This window comes from Grus americana, chromosome 5, assembly GCF_028858705.1.
Source record: "Grus americana isolate bGruAme1 chromosome 5, bGruAme1.mat, whole genome shotgun sequence".
In the NCBI taxonomy this organism is placed as follows: domain Eukaryota; kingdom Metazoa; phylum Chordata; class Aves; order Gruiformes; family Gruidae; genus Grus; species Grus americana.
Window position 1 is genome coordinate 41349335 of NC_072856.1, and position 19107 is coordinate 41368441.

The 19107-nt window shown below is 36.1% G+C and overlaps 1 protein-coding gene across 4 annotated transcripts in view; it reads left to right on the plus strand.

Annotated features, from left to right (window-relative positions):
• Positions 1-19107, plus strand: part of AKAP6 (A-kinase anchoring protein 6) — a 291212-nt gene that overhangs the window by 131234 nt on the left and 140871 nt on the right. For 2 of the 4 annotated variants that reach the window (XM_054828350.1, XM_054828353.1), the window contains exons 6-7: positions 15059-15155; positions 16404-16570. In XM_054828350.1, coding sequence (XP_054684325.1) covers positions 15059-15155; positions 16404-16570 — 264 coding nt within the window. The remainder of the gene's footprint in view (positions 1-15058; positions 15156-16403; positions 16571-19107) is intronic. The other 2 variants (XM_054828351.1, XM_054828354.1) reach the window with 1 other exon arrangement.

The following is a 19107-nucleotide window of genomic DNA, read 5'->3' on the forward strand; positions in this document are numbered from 1 at the left end:
GGAAGATTAAGCTAAGAAATTCCCTCTCCCTCTGCCAAAATCTTAGGTTCTTGCCAGTATGAATTGAAGAAAACCCAGTGAGAGCACTATTCTGAACCAATGAGCTAGACACCCTAGCTAGATAAAACAGTGCATTAGCTGAACCCACATCAGAGCATCAACTCCCAAAGCTCAGTCTCATTTCCAGTCTCTGATAATCTGATGGTGAAAAATTATTTGACAGTCCCAGGAAGTCACGTGATGCGTTACAGGAAAAACTGTCATCCTAATCTATCGTAATATTGGAGTGACCGTTATTAAATTAATTAAGTATACATTAACCACATATACTATTAGAACCAAACTGAAAATCGTCTTCAGAATTTCAGATATACAGAAATCTCCTTTGTGTCTTTTGTTCTTAAAAATTCTGTTGTAGTAGCGCCTACAGACACCCCCTAGATTAAGTGCCCGCTGTGGTAGTAGTCTGTCAAATGCAGTATGAAGACACTGCATTTTGACCTTATGTAGCAGATTTTGGAATTTGTGGCAGTTTGGATTTTTGCCTTGTACTGCACACATTTGGGTCTATGATTCCCATTATGTTTACAGGTGCTCTGAAGACACCGAGTACATCATGAGATCAGATCTCAGAAAAGGCATTGGTCATTTCAAGTTGTTTTCCTCTTAGTCTGCAACATGAAACTTTTGGAGAGATGAGTTTTTATGAGTAGCATTGCAGTTTTCACTCTTGAGTGAATATAAAGAAACATTGCAGGAACAGGGCAATCACCAGGCTGAGTCTCTGTCACAGTCAGTTTCTTTTTCCCCTTCTTCCATGGGGAGGAGCACCGTAGCTCTTTTGCAGGCAAATGACTTCCAACTTTGCCTTGTGCTTCTGAGGGAGGTGAGGCCAATACCATCTATCAGGCTGGAATGTGGAGTAGTAGCCCAGAGGCAACTCCTTCATTGCTAGAGGCAGTCAGAATAAGTGAGTATGTGGGCACCTGTACAAGTTCACTTTCCCCTGTAAGTACTTAGGCTCCTGTCTGTACTCTCTATATCTGCATCTTTGGGGTAAGAAAATCTTTGTATGTTTCAGGATGACTATGTAATGAAACAAGGTGTTTTTTTCTTTTCTTGTTTTCTGTGAAGAAGTAAAATGTCTAGAGAACAGTTCAGTTTCAATTTGATGATGTTATAATTATTTTTATGGCATATATAGCCAGTGAAAAAATCATTGCACAACCTGAAAAAAAGTAACTGTGACTTTTCTTTTTGGATTTCAGAAAACATATCCTATCATATTCATTTCTACACATCAGAATTGAACTATTAAAATACAGATCATTTTTGTATTGGGGAAGGTAGTTATTTGTGTTAATTAGATTGTCAGCTTTTCAGTGGTATTTGTCTGTCAGAAATCCTAATCTGTGTTTAAACAGAAGTATATGAACTTCAATTCACATTAAGCTCAATCTTAAAATTTCCCTCAGCTGAGTGTTGTAAGACAATGGCGATCAAGGTCTTGTGAGGGTACTTACACTGCTCATTTTCTTCTTTTGCCAGTCAGCTTATACATGCTGTCAGACTCAACTAAGATTTGTTGAAGTAAAGGGGGATTAGTATTTTAGAAGTTTAGGTTCCAAACTTATGGGTTCATAGTACAGACACCAGTAGCAAACTAACCTGGAAAACAAAGAAAATGTGTTGGTTGTTTTCTATATACTGCATCTGCGCTAGCAAACCTCATAACTATGATTCCTCACTGGTGCAGATTTTCTGGTTGTAGAAGGAGTGAAAACTCGGCGTAGATTAGTATTTTTATTTTTATTAGTAGAGACAAGGCCTTAGCCTTTGGCACACATTATCAATTTCACCACCTGTGATATTGTTTTCTTGGAAATATGTTTGTTGCAATAACAAAATTAGTGCCATAAAGAGAGAATATTTTGCATTCATGAATTAAATCTCTGCTGTCAAAATCTAAGAAAAGAAAATATGGGAGCAGGAAAGCAGAAAAATGTACTTGTTCCCTTTCTCATTATTGGCTGGGAAAAGTCTTGCAGAGGAGACAAGGACAAGGTTGTGAACATCTTCCAAATTTTTCATTATGTAAAATTCCTGACTGTTATTTTAGAGTCCCATTGTAAATCATTGATAAAGCATTGAATTTTAAAGTCTCTCCTCGCTCAGCCTCACTTTTATATATCTTTGACATTTCGAGAAATATTGTGGCACAGACACTTGAAGAGAGTGTGTTTATTAAAAAAAAAAACCAAACCACCACAAGAAACCTACAGTATCAGCTTATTAGAATGCCATCTTCAGCTTAAATTGGTAGAACTCCCAAATCTGTTGTTCTAGTTAATTCTTGTACCTGGTCTGGCAAGATTGACCACCGAGGATGTTAATCAGCACTTTGAAGCATAGAAGTAGTGTCTGTCTATTGCTCTTGGCCGAGCAGGAGCTGCCTGCAGACATCTCTGTGACGACCTGAAGGTCCTACCTGGACAGCTCCTGAAATAATTAGTGAATCACTTTGTTGTGGAGGTGGACAGCAGCCTTGCCTCAAGTTGGTCTTTGTTCCCAATTAGCCCATTATTACGTCATCTGTGCAGAGACTAGCTGAGGAGTTCCTGGGCCACCCAGAGAATTCACGAGCAAGTGCACTGTGTGTGCACACAGGCACAGCCCTGATACCCAAATACACCACAATTATAATTATTAACTGTAGGACAAATTGAAATTTCATTCTTAAATCACTGTTACAACTTAAATTCCACAGATTTTGCCATGATGAGTAACCATACAGTTTGGTAAAGAGTATGAATTTTTTCTACAAATTGAAAGATAGTCTGCATCTGGAATGTGTGCCAAAATAGACAGTCTTTAACTTGGAGGACAGGTTTCTTGCAAATTTTAAACCCCAGTTCCCTGATTTTCTACAGAACAGAAGTTGCTATATGCTTCATTTTAGATAACACCAAAGCATGAAGCTATCAATGAAAATGCTTTCGGAGGTCCCTGAAATGGTGACTGAAATTATTCTTTCTATTTTATGGGTCTTCAGAACTGAGTAACATCAGTGAAACTGATTTGGGAGCTGTGTGCTTCCCATTCATATGGGAAGGGCTGACATGGAGCTGCCACCACTTGAACTTCTGGCACCCCTGCAGGCAGCCACTCAAGCCGGCAGATGTTGAAACCACTAATGTTTTCATAAAACAGGGGTGTTTTTCAGCACAAAGCTACTTTGCCACAAAGGCCTCAGTCAGCCCTACTAGAGAAAAAAGTGAGGCAGGTTTTGAATTTTGTGAACGATTCGGCTCAAATCACTTCCTAATGAAAAGATAGCCTCATTGACCTTACCAAAAAGGAAATTCTGAAAATGGTTTCTGATTCACTTCATCTTTTGTAGCTCTTCTTTTCTATTATGCTGATTCTTGCCCATTGGCACCCTGATCAAAATCAGCTACTAGCAGACCCTGTGCATAGACTTGGTGGTATGCAAATCAGTTCTCATCAAAAACAGTGTCCTAGAGGCAGCTTCTGAGCTAAAAGCATCTGTCTAGATGTTATTGCTGTGCTTGTGAAACCAAATAGACTTTCTTACCAGCTCAACAAATAAGAATTCTCCATGTTGCTCTTGACCATTTTAGTTTGCTAAAATAGACATTTTACTGGTCTTTATCCCTGACCTGAAAAGATACACCATTTTAGCACAGTAAAGAAGTAAGCTAGCAAATGAGGAAAGGCGAAGAGGAAAAGGTTTAGATGAAAGGCACTATATATATTTGCTGAGGCCTGGGACTTTTAATTATGTAGTCTTAACTTTTCCCTTTGTTGTTAACACAATACTCTGTTTTCTTGTTGCTGCACAACTCCTAGTTGTGCACCTTACTGTGTGTGGTATGTTCTTAGGTCTTTTGACTCAAGCCATTTCGGTGTCTAGTGTCATACTTAAAGATAGATAATACAAGACTTTTAAATGGAAACCTACAAATGAAAAATATCTTATTTTAAACTTATTTGATGAAACTTTTTAAATCCTTCTTACATTGTTAGTAGATGTTGGCAAACAATATTTTTCACTGGAGATAAAATTAATTAAGGAGATGTCTTCTTAGAAATTTGGAACTAGTAGTCAGGCGTTTTTGTCCTAACAATCTTACTCTTCAGAATTTCTGTAAGATTAAAATTCTTAAATCTTGAGTACAGGAAATGTAGAAGAAATATATATATTCTTCAAAACCAGCTAAAGAATGGTCAGAGGTTCCCATGATGATTTACTTTCTTTCAAAGTGTCTGTTGCCTTCTGCCCTTTAAAGTAAGACCATGGCTATACCTTGCCTACATTTAAGTTTGCAGTTTGGAAGAGAGGAAATCATAGAATCATAGAATAGTTTTGGTTGGAAGAGACCTTTAAAGTCATCTAATCCAACCACCCGTGCAAAGAGCAGGGACATCTTCAACTAGATCAGGTAGCTCAGAGCCCTGTCCAACCTGACCTTGAATGTTTCCAAGGATGGGACATCTACCACCTCTCTGGGCAACCTTTCACCACCATCATTGTATCACTGTAAAAAATGTTTTCTGTATATCTAGTCTGAATCTACCCTCTTTTAGTTTAAAAGCATGACCCCTTGTCCTGTCGCAACAGGCCCTGCTAAAAAGTCTGCCCTCATCTTTCATATAAGCCCCCTTTACTGAAAGGCCACAATAAGGTCTCCCCACAGCCTTCTCTTCTCCAGGCTCAACAACCCCAACTCTCTCAGCCTTTCCTCATAGGAGAGGTGCTCCAGCCCTCTGATCATTTCCATGGCCTTCCTCTGTACCTGCTCCAAAAGTTCCATGTCCTTCTTATGTTGGAGGCCCCAGAGCTGAACACTATACTCCAGGTGGGGTCTCACGAGAGCAGATTAGAGGGGCAGAATCACCTCCCTTGACCTGCTGGCCATGCTTTTGATGCAGCCCAGGATACAGCTGGGTTTCTGGGCTGCGAGTGCACATTGCCAGCTCATGTGCAGCTTTTAATCCACCAGTATCCCCAAGTCCTCCACAGGGCTGCTCTCAATGATTCACTTTACTCTCGTCGTAACTGTGGATATAAGATATCCCTAGAAAAGATGGCAGTCAGTGGTTTCCTATTTCTCGAGACAGCACAAAGAGAAATTGTCGCTCATGGGAAGAATGGAGGAGGATGGCCTCTTTGAAAATAATTGTTCACATCAGGTTTATTTGTTTGTTCAGTTTTTTAGGCAAAAATATATGTTCTGTTTAGTTGAAACTAGAATAGCAAATATTGTTCTGTAGAAAGTACAGGTGGCTAGGATTGCATGGAGTCACTGCAGTACAAAGTGTTGTTTGGATATACTAAGTGATCATTTCCATGAATCAGAACTTCTTGGTTTTCTTTTCTAATAAATTCATGATCCCTGTCTGTAATTTTTAGCTCAGTTTAGTTGTAAGCTTTGTGCCACATTAAGATGCTTTTTAGCCCAGAATTGTTCCATCATGTTAACCTTCTCAGTCACTATATTTAGTTTACATGCTACAGTCTTAAAAATATCATAAAGTATCACTAGTACTTCAGAACAAATTATACAAGTTGATTCATACTAGCATTTACTTCTCTTCTGTATAAGAAGTTTAGATGTCATCTCCATTCCAAATCTAAATTCTTCTTAAGATATGGGAGTTTTGAGAGTTTTATTATCTAAAGAGAAATGAAATAAGAATTTTCCTGTGTCCAGTATAAATGTTTCTGGCAACATCATGTCTCAACACTTCTTAGTTGTAAACAGCAAATGCTTTCATACAGAAAATAGATTGTATTTTCACGTTTAAGAAATTGTATTGGTGAAGTAATGATGCTTCTGTGATATCTCATGATAACTGATCATCTGTTTGTAACAAGTCTGCTATGTCTGAAAAAAAAATAATTCTCATCTCCCTGGAAAATCTCATTTTCTGAAAAATGTCAGTTTAGAGAAGTGTTAAATACCTGTTCTCATTGAAAATAAGGTTAAATACACATGCCTTGGCCTAATCTACTGGCTGTCTTTGTGGTAGCAGTGGTAACAGTAATTTTATTAAAGGTATTAAAGCCTCTGAAATGGCTAAGTTACATACTGTGCTTTTGCTGTATGAGCATTTCCAATGTCCATGGCAGCCAATTTAGATTTTTTCCTCAAAATACACAATAGTATCTGCAGGATGATGGTGCTAAAGAGTCTGAGCACCATGAGTGAACTAATCTCTTGCTTCTCTAAGGACTTTGGTTTGAATCTATTTAGCCTATTGTTAGTTGGAATTTCTGAATTTTATGCTGTTATCTTGGAAGGTATTTTGGGTATGCCTGGGTTCCTGAATGTATGTCCTTTTATATAGGAAGCACTCCGCAGAATATACTAATCAGAGGAGAAGGGAAAATTGTATTGTCCAAAATCTAAACTCTATCACTTGTGAGGATTTTGAAGTCTTTTGATCTAAGTGTATGGAAATATAATGTATGAACTATAGTTCACATAGTGAACACATAGTGTTTGATCTATGTGTCAAGAACAACTGTATTGCTCTGTTGTTGTGTGTTTTTAATTCATGATGTTTGAGGTTCAAAAAAATTGAATTTTATTTTCACCAATATCCAGGATGCTTTTAAGTTAATGTTTATTGCTTTGGTGGAGGGAGCAGTGAGATCCTTAAAACACAGTCGTCTTTTACATGCAAGAATATAGAGGGTGGTATATTCCTCTGAGTGTGTATTAGATAGGTGATGGAGTTTTCTTAGAAAACAAGGCCAAATGCTGTCATAGAGCACATTAAAACCCAGATTGTTCAGACTTTGGGAAGTGTTTAAATTCATTTGCATTTGTGGGTGAAGCTGAACAAGGCAGGGTAACTTGATTTGGCAGTGTTACAAATGCTCATCCCTTTTCAAGTCTCACCACCCAAAACTCTACAACTCTTGGGTGCTGAGGTATCCCAAAACACAGATATTGTGAGTTTGAGCAGTGAAAGTTAAGGATTCCACTGGGTCCATTGTATGCCTCGCCTGCAGAAGAAACTGTTTGTATGCAGGGGATTCAGTGCCAGTAATAATATAATGAAATCAAACTGCCATTATAAAATGTTTTGAACTAACTGGATCAGGAAATTTCAGTGAAAAAAATATTCCACACAAGTTCTGACTTAGAAGCTTTATAGCAATTGCAGAATAATCACTCTTTGAATGACAACTTGGTCATGCTTTTTACACTAATTTATCATTGTAACAACTTTTGAAACACCTTTAAAAATTTGATTCGGAAGTAATGTTTATTTTACTAATAAGTTGCATAATGCTTATGTAGGAACTCTGTTAATTGTAATTTTAATGTCTATTAAAATGTATGCTATTGCCTAAAATTTTAGTATGCTGGTATGATCAATATAGATGTAGTCTGTAATTTGTTTCTGAAAGTGAAATGAAATTTATTTTTAAAAATTCTGAGATTGGAAATCATTAAAAGACTATAATACCAGGATCTCAAAGGACAAACAAGCACACTTTCAGCAACATTTTAACTATATTTGCTTTTACTTACCTGCCAAGAACTATAGTCCTCTCCCATGGGTTCTGTGCTATGTCTCTCAGAGGCATAATATCATTCCCACTTTAAGTACTAGAAGTAATACAATTGCTGTCTGTGTTTTGGTGTTTGCAATGCCAAAGCTTTCAGCAGAAATATAGACAATTCAGGGCATGAATGGAGGTCTTGATTGGTAAATGTTTTTCTTTGCATCTCCTATGACAGTTTTTTTTTTTTTTTCATTTCTTAATTCTACAGATGAATTGGGTTAATAATTTGAGAACTCAGTTTATTAGATATATTTTTGCTAAGAAGGCATTTTAGTTCACCTTTAAATTGCTTTTTGGTCTGTAAGTTAGTAAATTTATATTTAAATAATGTATACATATATAGGTTTTCTTCCTTTGTAACTCTATATTTGCCAAGGCTGCTATGCCCCATGAATTTATTTTTAGGTTGGAAAGCTCTTTTCTCTTGGTTAGCTTTTTTCTGTGTGTGGCAGGACAATATAACTTAGGCATATTTTGATGAAATAGCTTTCGCGCGTAGTGGGTCTCCAGGTGGAAGAAGTGTACCTAGAAACGTGTAAGATCATAGAATCATAGAATGGTTTGGGTTGGAAGGGACCTTGAAGATGATCTAGTTCCAACCTCCCTGCTGTGGGCAGGGACACCCTCCACTAGACCACATTGCCCAAAGCCTCATCCAACCTGGTCTTAAACACTTCCAGGGAGGGGGCATTAGCCAGACAAATGTCATCTTGATAGAAGAAGGTGTCAGAAGACTGTGACTTCTGCGGATTATTTCCTGAGTATCTAAGGAAGACAAGAAATTATCAAGGACAGTTATATATGGTGGACTGGACGTGCAGTTTACCATGCTTATAGCAGCTTAGGAATTGTTTCATTGTTTCATTGTTTCTTCAACTGAGATTCAATTTAGGAAATCTCATGTTACTTTTTTTTTAACAATGTAAAATGGTTAGACAGACAAAAGCAAAGAGAAATTTATGTAGTGAAACACAAAAGTGAAATTAGAGTTGGCAGCAGCAGAACTTACGTGAGTTTGATATATGAAATATCTGCAAAAGTAGTCTCTCTGCCTTCTAAACTAAATCTGCTTAATAGGCTTCCTGGAGAGTTGGGCTAACTATCCTTTTTCTCCACATCTAAAATTATGCATTCAAAACTTGGCTAAATTACCTAAAAGATGACAAACACAACAAGGAATGAGAAACAGAAATTAGGGGACCTAAAGTATTTAATGTGAGGAAGATTGTGCTACTCATATTTAAGAGGTAATAAAGGAAAAAAAACATGTTTTGCCTAATACTGGAATGGCAGAAGCCGTGACAGAGAAAAAAGGAGCGAGGTGGTTTTACACAAGTATGAATTACTGTAGGACTACTGGGGTAGAGCCTGCCCCTTTGTATGTAGTTTTTCTGGCACATCACAAATTCTGTGGGATGTGAAAGACCTAGCCTACTGCTCTGTCAACCCATTACATTGCCGTCCTTACTCCTACATTTTTATCCAGTCTAGATTTAAAGGTCTCAAGGGATCAGGGCTTTCACTGTTTCCCTTAGGAGATTATTACACTATCTAGTAGATCTGACTTTCCGGGGAAATGTCACTGGTATTTCTCTTAAATTTTCTCTTTCTTAATTTAATTCCATTAGTCCTACCTACTATACCATCTGATACTCTACTATGCTAGTAAGTCTTCCTTCTGCTTGGTGTTCAGATTCATGGAATATAAGTAGCTAATAATGGCCCTGATCATCATTTAGTCATGTTTATTTCTTATAATCTTCCACCGTTTCCACCTTTAAACATATTTTGTTTGCTCTTCACTAAAGTCCCCCCAGTTTGTCTCTTCACAAATGTGTGTGTCCTCCCAGGCAAAAAGTACAGTCAGATCAAGAGAAAGGTGGAGAATGCGTATCAATGATCAGAAGGTAAAATCATTCCTGTGGTTGCTATGATTATCTCATTACTAAACATTTGAACTCAGAATGTTCAGTTAATATTATGTTTAAATGAATGATAAACTTACTCAAATAAATTGTCTGAGCAGTCAAACCATCTTACATCTGATATACATCTACAGTGGCACAGTGCCAGCATGAGATGACGATTATAGGATTTGAGTAGTGAGGTTCCCAGATCACTTGTATGTCAATTTTAAAGGCATTTTAGATTATAATCTGATATTGTGAATCAACATAGACAGTGGTATTTTGCCCATTTTTATCTGCCTACAGATGCCAGTGGAAGGAATTACCCCCGGAGAAACCCAAGAAATTGTTGTCTTTTAAAGTTTTCTCATTGTTGCAGGGGGTAGAAGACAACATCTTCTTTCCACTAGCTATTCAACCTTAAAAAATATCTACCAGCTCCCATTGGTTACAGAAGAAAATACTGTCTGGTTCATCTAAGAAAAATGATGGTCATGTTGTATTAGGCATTAGAGATTTGCTTAGCAATTGGCGATAATTGGCCCTTTGGCCATCATTGCTATAGAGAGGGCATGTTCTCAGTCTTGAGGAGAGAAGAAAAAGACCCTTAGTGGGTGCTGCAGCTTCAGAGGAGGATTGACCATGTTCCCCTTAAAAAAACAAAGGTAGAATCCTTGCTATTGTGGTAAAAATCAGCCTTGACTATGGGGCTGCATTAAGCATTTCCACAGTGCTTGTGTTCTGTTTAACGGGTGGAGTGTCACTCAGAAATACAGCTTAAAAGAAAAGAAGAAAATAAAAAATTCTTTATAGTCACCTAGGTTTTATGGAAAATGTGAACAAAGGAGACATTGACTAGAACCATTTCACATGTAGCATTTAATTCCCAGGAAAACATGTCCTAGTGACTTGTAATACTAAGTAAGCTTTATATTCCTGATGAAAAATGTGAGGCTTTCCTAAATAAGATATTTCTCAATTGTTAAAAAGTCAAATAGTTTGATGATATATTTGTAGATGTAATACATGAAATGCACTATTTCATAGAAGATAGGATCTTTTTCCATGTACAAATTGTGTATGGATATCCTTTTTATATAACCATTGACCAATTAATTATGTATTTAGTATTATGTCATTAGAACACTAAATATATGACCATTTCCATGTTAATGTAAGGGCAGCTTACATGCTAGTTATTTTTTTGATTTACTGAATGTCATTGGTAGGCAGTGTTCAGGAGTGTGAAAATACCACTACATTATTACATGGCTTATTAGGTTATTAACTTGAGCACGTAAATACTAGGCAGTGGCTAAACAGACACTTTCTGTGTGGTCAGAATTCCTCAAGAAAAAAAGAAAAGCTACCTTTCCATAACCAAAAGTTGAATTCAGCACTTGAAATCTGGATATTTTGTCATAGCAAGCTATTGGGAGGTAACTGCCAGGACCAATACATTTGCAAAAGTAACTGTATATTAAGAATATAAAAGTAAATTTTTAGAAACTGTTTCCAGTCATAGTCCCTTTAAGACAAATGAAATGTGATAATTTAAAAAAATAAAATCTAATTTTCAACATTTTTTTCATTGAGATTATTGGTATATAGCATATATTTAATCAATAAGTGACACGTTTGTTGCTCCATTTTCTTAGAACTTTCAATTGTCTGTACCATTGCTCTCAAAAAATAAATGCCCTAGAAGCAGTGATACTTTTCTCAAAGGTACTTAAACACATTAGAAAAGAACCTCAAGAAAATTAGGTCTCAGGGGTACCCCAGTACACCACACAAGCTAATAGTCTGATTGACAGAAAATTAAAATATTTCTTTTAATACAGTATCTTAATCTGGCAATAGGCATAAACTGCTGTGTCATTTAAACTAATCTATATTTATGTATACATTGTAGGTTTACATGATACCTAGTTGCTTATTTGTGTTTTAGAGACACAAAGCATACTGGAAATAATTAGTTGGACACATCATGACTTAAAAAAACCCCAACATGCTTGTACAGAGTCTGTGTGCCTCTGGAAACAAAAATATTGAATAGTTGACTGTCCTTGCAGCAGATAGGAATATGTCAAGACTTGGGTTGTGTTTTACCAAATTACAAGGATTTGTTAAGAACAGAGGGTTGCAAAATAGTGAAAGATTGCATATTGGAGCTCGATATGTACATACTGTAGGATACCTATGCAATAGTTTCCCAAATTTAAGTATCTACAGCCATAAAATAAATCCTCAGGGGATCTTCAAGTATTTTTTAAAATAATTTTTTTCATTCCTAGTTGTACAGAGAAATAAACTGAGAGGGAGGGATTATTATATGCTGGAAAAGCGCTCTCTTATTTTTAGTGTGTTCAGAGCCCAGTATAGATCAGGAGGTGCTGCTTTTTCCCCCACGGAGGTTCTGCAGTATTGCTGTTCAATGGATCTATCAGTTTCCTAAAAGTCAGGGGACAGCTTCATTTTGTGAAGGCTGGGCTCCTTTGCCCCGTGCAATCAACAGAAGATAGCGCTCTGGGGCTTTGCACTTACGCTTTTGGAGTCCCTATTCCTGTTTCTTTACAGTTCTGTAGCTTTAATACAACGGCATGATTCCTGCCTCACTTTTCCTTTCTGGCTAAGTAAGAACAGTTGATATTTATATATAGGTGCATGGTGACTGGGAAGAGTGCATAGAACTTCATAAGGAAATTTTGCTTGTTGCAGCTTGTAAACTACATTAAATACACTGTAGTGCTAGGGTTGACATTAATGTGTTGTTTAAAAAGCTGCTGTCAGGCCAGTGCATATGCATTTTCCATAATGTATATGTGCTCATGTGTGATATTTAGACTGCTCCGTAGCTGCAAATGTGTCTGGGAAAAAAGGCTTTGATTAATTGACTTCCCTCCTCTTCTCCTTTCCTCTCTTCAGATGCAAAGTCTCCATTCATTATCAGGGAAGATCGGAGGAGGAGGGGAGCAGAGTACACGTGGGTCACACGCTGTTAGAGTTACAATTTTCCAAATGCCATAAGTAAATAGTAGGGAACGGGAAATATCCAGGATGGGAGAGGACCTCTGTGTTTGAAGGTCCTCCTCCATTCCAAATATTTGGTCTGATTTTATCTTTATCTGTACAAATTTGCATCTCTCCATTGTATATACATGTAATACTTGTTACATCTTCAACTCTCTTTGCCTTTTTCATGTGACACATTTTCAGCCCTGCATGTATGAGGAACCGTGAGCACTGATGTATTGATTGAGGGCTATTCTTGCCAGTGTTACTTGCCCATTTGTTCCTTTTTCCTAGGAAATTACCACCCCTAAGAAATTATATATACGTATATAATTCTAAAGCCAAAACTCATACTTCATTACATCAACTGACAATTCCTTTCACTTCTGTTTGTATTTATACTTATATGAATGGTTCCCTCCTTTTGATGCCTCTGTGCTGATAAGAGTTTATTTCTGCTAAATTTCATGTATGTTCACGCTATTTGTGCCATGCATAATTTATCCATAAAAATCAGAATTTTGCACAAGGAGAATATTGCTAGTCAAAATCCAAAAGTTTGGCCCCATCTTTATTCATCATATTTTCCTTCTTCAGTTTAACATTATTACTGGTTAATAGGTGCACCTGAAAATCAAGCTGTATTGTAGTATCTGGTGTGTTATGTTAAATGAATCTTTTCTAGGACAGCAAGTCTCTTTTTTTTTTCCTAATGAAAAAGAATACCTCATCTTTTCCAATTTTCCTATCAAACACATCCACATCATCTCGAGACACTGCCACATCCAGCTGCATCTATACTCAACTTCAATTATATGAAATTACACAACCTACTCTCAGGTCCTTTAGGTTCTCTTTTGCTGTGTGAGGCACACGCATAGTGCATTTCCTGTGAAGTGCATGATTACAAACTATTCAGTACAAGCCTGTTTTAAGTAAACAGTAAATTAAATATTGTCAGTGCTTGTTCAGACGTGCTGTTACGAAGGAAAAAGAACTTCTAGATTTGGGTTCATAAAACTCTAGATTTAAGAAAGGGCCAGACATAAACTAGTCATCCTTTTTCCTTTTTAACTTCTCTTGGCTGACCCAGTTGTTCAACAGCTGGTACAAAACAATATATTCAGGTGCCCATACAAGGAAAATTGGGCTAGACAAAATGCTGAAGGTAGCAAAATTCCTGTTTATTGCTCTTTATTTGAATGGAGAATTCTCAAAAACATTCTGTCACTAACTGTCAGGTACACTGCTGCCTGAAAGACTGTTAAGAGTCTGTCTGAGCAACATGCCTTTTTCAACCATGACAAATACAGTAAAAGAACATCATTTTATTACAGTTCTGGCAATATTATTTTCTGCTACGCCAATCAGCCTGCCTACAGGAGTTAGGAAAGAAAGGAAATGGTTGCTTCCCTAAGAAATGAGGCCTTTTGAGCATTTTGTGCTATCTGCTACTTCAGTACTAGCATGGTCACTAGTATTTGGAAAAGAATAAAAAAGTTTTATAAAAACCAGAAGCTACAAATGTGCACTTGCAAAGTCTCCTTTCATCTCTGCCAGTTAACACACTCCCAAGAGAAGGCAAAACTCTTTTCTTCCAAGGGGTCAAATATTGTTTTCATTCATTCCATAGACATTTCAAAGAGAACAAGAGTTGCATATGTGTGTTCAGGGCTGCGCATGATTTATGATTAACTACAGCAAGTACTCCTTCCTTTATTGTATTTTGTTTCTCTTTCTTACATGCATGTATGAGTAGAGAAGCTCTGGCAAAAAATTCACAAATTTATCCAAGTGATCAGTGGTGTATTAAATGGCATAACATATAGATCATGTTTCCAGTTCCTCTATTACTAGATTTTTAATGCAATTTGTAAAAAAATAAATATAAATTTAAAAAAGAAAGAAAATATTTTAATCACTGTTAAAGCAGAGATCCTTTGTAAACTAGTAAAAATATTAGTGCAAAAAAGGATGAAAAATACTTGCTTTGCAAATTAAGAATGCAGAGATCTAAAGCAGTCTGATTTGTTCTTTGGAAATGGATATGAGAGTTAACTCAGAAACACAATATTAATAGATTTGTATGAGTGCACATAAGGCCAATATATTCAATGCTGTAATTTTTTTATGGTTTCATAAATAGTGCTATCACCAACATTTCAAAGAAATCTGAAAAAACCCAGAGCTTATATGTGGTGGCATAAATTTAGTGTATTTTATAGAACACTGTTACTCCAGATATAGCCTACGGGTTGTGACTTTTCATAAAACCTAATGAATTTCTAGATTTGTCAGCTGTTTCAACACAGATGCACTTTGCTGATCTAATGGAAACATTTTGAGCCCAGATCCAAAATATCAATAGCTTTTAGTATTGCAAATTAGTTTGGCTATTGGGTAAGCGGGGATGTGGTTCTTGATAAAAAGCAGTGAGTAATTTTGTACGTGTGTTTTATGACAACTGCCTCTCCAGTGTCTGAAACTGAGGTTTTTTTCTCTGTCTTTTTTTTTTCTTTTCTTTTTTTTGCAGAGTTTTAAGTTGAATGTAGATAGCCACTGTGCTTTAAAAGAAGCAGTGGTAGAAGAAGGACGTCAACTTCTTGAGCTTATTGTATCTCACAAATCAGGTAAATCCTTCTGAAATATTGCAAGTCTTTATGTCTCCAGACTATTAAAGAATGAAGAAGCATTGCTGTAAATTACTGCATATATTCACTTCCTTATGTATTATTAATATTTACATTATCAGATTGACCTTCAAGATTTATAAATGTTTCATATACTGCATACAATGCAGTGATACTTATAAAATGAAATACTGCCTGCAAATAGTCTGTTCATTTTATTTTGGTCTTGCTGCTCAGCTGAGTTTCAATTGAAATCACATCACTGAAAACTTCACACTGACACATTCTTTGATGTAGGTGCTGTGGAAATAACATTAAGATAATGAATTAGGATTTCAAATATATATATTTTACATACTCTGCATGGGTAATTGCATTGGTAAAGCTTTGTTTTGCCACTTAAACTAATTCTTATATCGATTTTAATATATTTATGAGGAATAGATTAAAATTAAAAATACCTTTTTCCTTTGGTTAGGCTTGTCTTTTTCTGCAGAGGCCTTGAATTGAGAGGAGGCGGAGAGATATACTGGTTTCCCTTTCTCTGTCCCCACCATCCCCTATATTTTTAGATGTTTGCATGACTTGTATGATAATAGGGTTTTAATATACTGCTACGGAATGCCATCTTAATTTTGGCTTATTTAGCATGCTTTTCATCGAGGTTGAAGTTATCCTTTGGTCTACTGTTTTCTGATCATGTTATACATTGTGCCTCTATTGTTTCACAGCATCAGACAGATCTGTGCAATGTGAAAGCTATAGGAAATTAGTGACTTCTATGTATAGATCCAAAAAGATATAGAAGCCATAGCAGAGAAGGGTAGTGCATGTCATTATATACTTAGAAAATGGTAATGTGTAAGCTACAGAAAATATTTACAGGAGTTGGAGGTAAGAAAAACGTATTTGGAAGATCTTGAAATGTTTCAAAATAAAGACTAGGTATTAGAGGGTAAGATTCCTACTGCATAGATATCACAGTTTTTGTAGGATTTTCCTTTTCTTGAAATTGTCAGCTGAAACATAATCAGAATTTAGCATGATGGCTAAAAGAAATGTTTTGACCCTGTAGCATTGTTTTGCAGTATGAACAATAGTAATACTTGAATATATTGCTGAGACAATATATTAAAATTCTTCGTGCATTTATTCTTTTAAATATCCTACTAATTCTTTGAATAAAGAATAATATTTAAAGATGCAGTTGAGTTTACAGCTTTTACTTGTTTCCCCTTCATTTTGGAGAAGGACTGAAGGACATGCTGCAGATGATTGCAAGTCAATGGAAGGAACTACAGAGGCAAATCAAACGACAACACAGCTGGATTCTTAGGGCTCTGGATATCATCAAAGCAGAGATACTGGCTACTGATGTGTCTGCAGAGAATGAGGAAGGGACTGGGAGCCCTAAGGTAAGTGACTTGAAGTTTGCCTTATTTCCTCTTATTTCCATCTTCTTTTGAACTAGGCTCCACTGAAGTTTTCTTTCCACCCTAAGGCTTTTCATTTCTACTGGGTAAACTTTTTTTTTTAAATAAACAAAATGAAATGCCTTACTCTGAAACAATAAAAAATCTTAGAACTTTCAAGTTTTCCAGGAAGACCTGTCTCATTGTGTGTAGAGGGGCATGAGGGGGAACATAAAACATTTAGTAAACAAAACATAAAGCATCTTTAACATGAATAATCAGAATGGTTTTAAATTGTTTTGTTGCAACTATAAATCACTATAATCAGTGCAATCACTCAGCTCTGACATCCATTAGCCGCTTGGTTACAGCAAATTAACAAAGAAGAGAGAAAGTGATTCATTATCTCATTCCTGTTAATGACTATCAGATGCATTGCTTAATTAGGGGATGGCCATTGTAGTGGGAAGAAGGTCATATGCCTTTTCACAAATCTTTTTACTCTGAGTTTAAGTCCTCCATAATAGTGTATGTGTGGAATACAAGTACTTTAAGAATATGGTATTGACACCTATCATCATATTGTAGATATTAATTATTAAAGAGGGCTATATTACTTGCTAGTTGCCACACTTAATATTTGTAAGAGCATTTTAGAATGCGTTTAGAAACTTTTCATTACCATCAGTAGTAAGCAAAGGGGGTTGGGGGAGGGTGCATTGGAAAGTGTTGATTTTTCCAATGCATTCTAAGCAAAGAATATGCAGCAGAGCAATCCAATAACTCTTAACATCTTGGCATGCAGCAGGCTGAAATTTATAGAAAAATTCAAGATTCCTGTTTCTAGAAATAACAGAGATGGTTGTGCTGAGTAGATTTTCAGATTCTGATGCCAGATAATTCTTTGCATTGATATTCAGTGCTTCCTAGAGAGTAGTTTGTAGAGTGACTCTTGGCTAGGATTACATGAAATGTTCTGGTGGTTTTTTACCATAATCCTACATAGCAGGAGTGATCTTAGACATGGGGGATGAAGAGCCAAGGATAACAATGAAACAAAAATACAGGAAAAGGCCTACATGCAGAAGACACAATTTGAACTGATATCCCTCATGAGTTGTTTGGTGGAAAATGCTCCTGTGCCACATAGCTCTTACTTTAGGAAGTAGATGGCGGAGCAGCGCTTGGTTTCATAGTTAGGTCTGTTAAAGTAAACAGACTAGTTCAAAGTTAGGTTTCTACCCCGCCAGTACTATGACCCTATATCTCTGAACAGCTTGACTCATCCATGGACAAATGTCTAACTGTTTAATCAAAATTATCATACAAAAAGTGTTCTAAAAATCCAGCTTGATTCTACTATGAAAAATATGGAGTCCCTAGCTTGGAATAATTATACTGAAATATTTGCTTGGAAAGAGAGAAATGGAGGCATGGTTTATGTTGCAGTAAATTTTTCATATAGATAGGTGGTGTCTCCTTGCCCTGTGTTTTTTATTATGGAGATAGGAACCTGAAGCAATGCTTTCTTTGTGCCTACAGTTAAATAAAAACACAAGTACACAAAAAAAAAAGACCAAACAAAAAGTATTTTCAGGTTATGTCATTCATTAAATCACATCCCTGTATGATTCTTGTAAGTATGGGCAATAGTGCAGTCAAATACCATCTACTTCATGCTGAAAGATTAACTAAAATTAAAATACAGTTGGCAATATAACTGTAGATTTCAGTTTGCATTTATTTCAAAAGCCAAAAGGAACCTGAGAAGTATAATAGGAAATCTAAAGATTATATCTAGAGGGTATTTTTCCTTTTGCCTTGTTTGAGAAACTACAGGAACAGTGTTGGTGTTAGAAATCTGTAAAGAAGTAGGAAAAGGAGGAATTTCAAAGACCCTAGGAAACCTTTCCCTTAGGACTTTTTAAACATGTTTTCATAGCACTATGGCATCTTTTATGCAAGCAATGGAGAGTGGAGAGAGGGACATTCTGCACTCTAGAAATACTTTCTCAACATTTGTATCCAAGAATTCAGATTTTCCTTGTGAAATGTTTCATTTTATTGCACGTAAGTTTCATAGTGGTTTATAGTGATTGCTGTACAAGACTTCAGGGATTTTAAATATTTCTGATGCCTAAGCTCTTGTAGTGTATTGCATTCTCTGTACAATCTTAGAAAAACAATGAGATCTCCTCTTTAAGTATTTACTAAAACTATTATTCTGTCATTTTTATAAATAAACAGATGATGACTGTATTCAGCTTAAATTGGAGGATATAAGGTTTTGCCTTCTTACCCCATTGAAAAGTACCTTTAAAATTAAATCTCAGAATTGCCATGATACATTCCAACAAATACTGATCTAACATTATGAGTAGTAAACATGATATACAATACATCTGACTTTCTTTCAGAATCTTAAGACACTTAGCTAACAGTAGGGGTTTTCTCCTGTTGAATATAGTGAGTAATATTCTAAAATATCTGGAAAATAGGAAGAATGTTTGCATATATATGTGTATCTTGTGGTTTTTCAC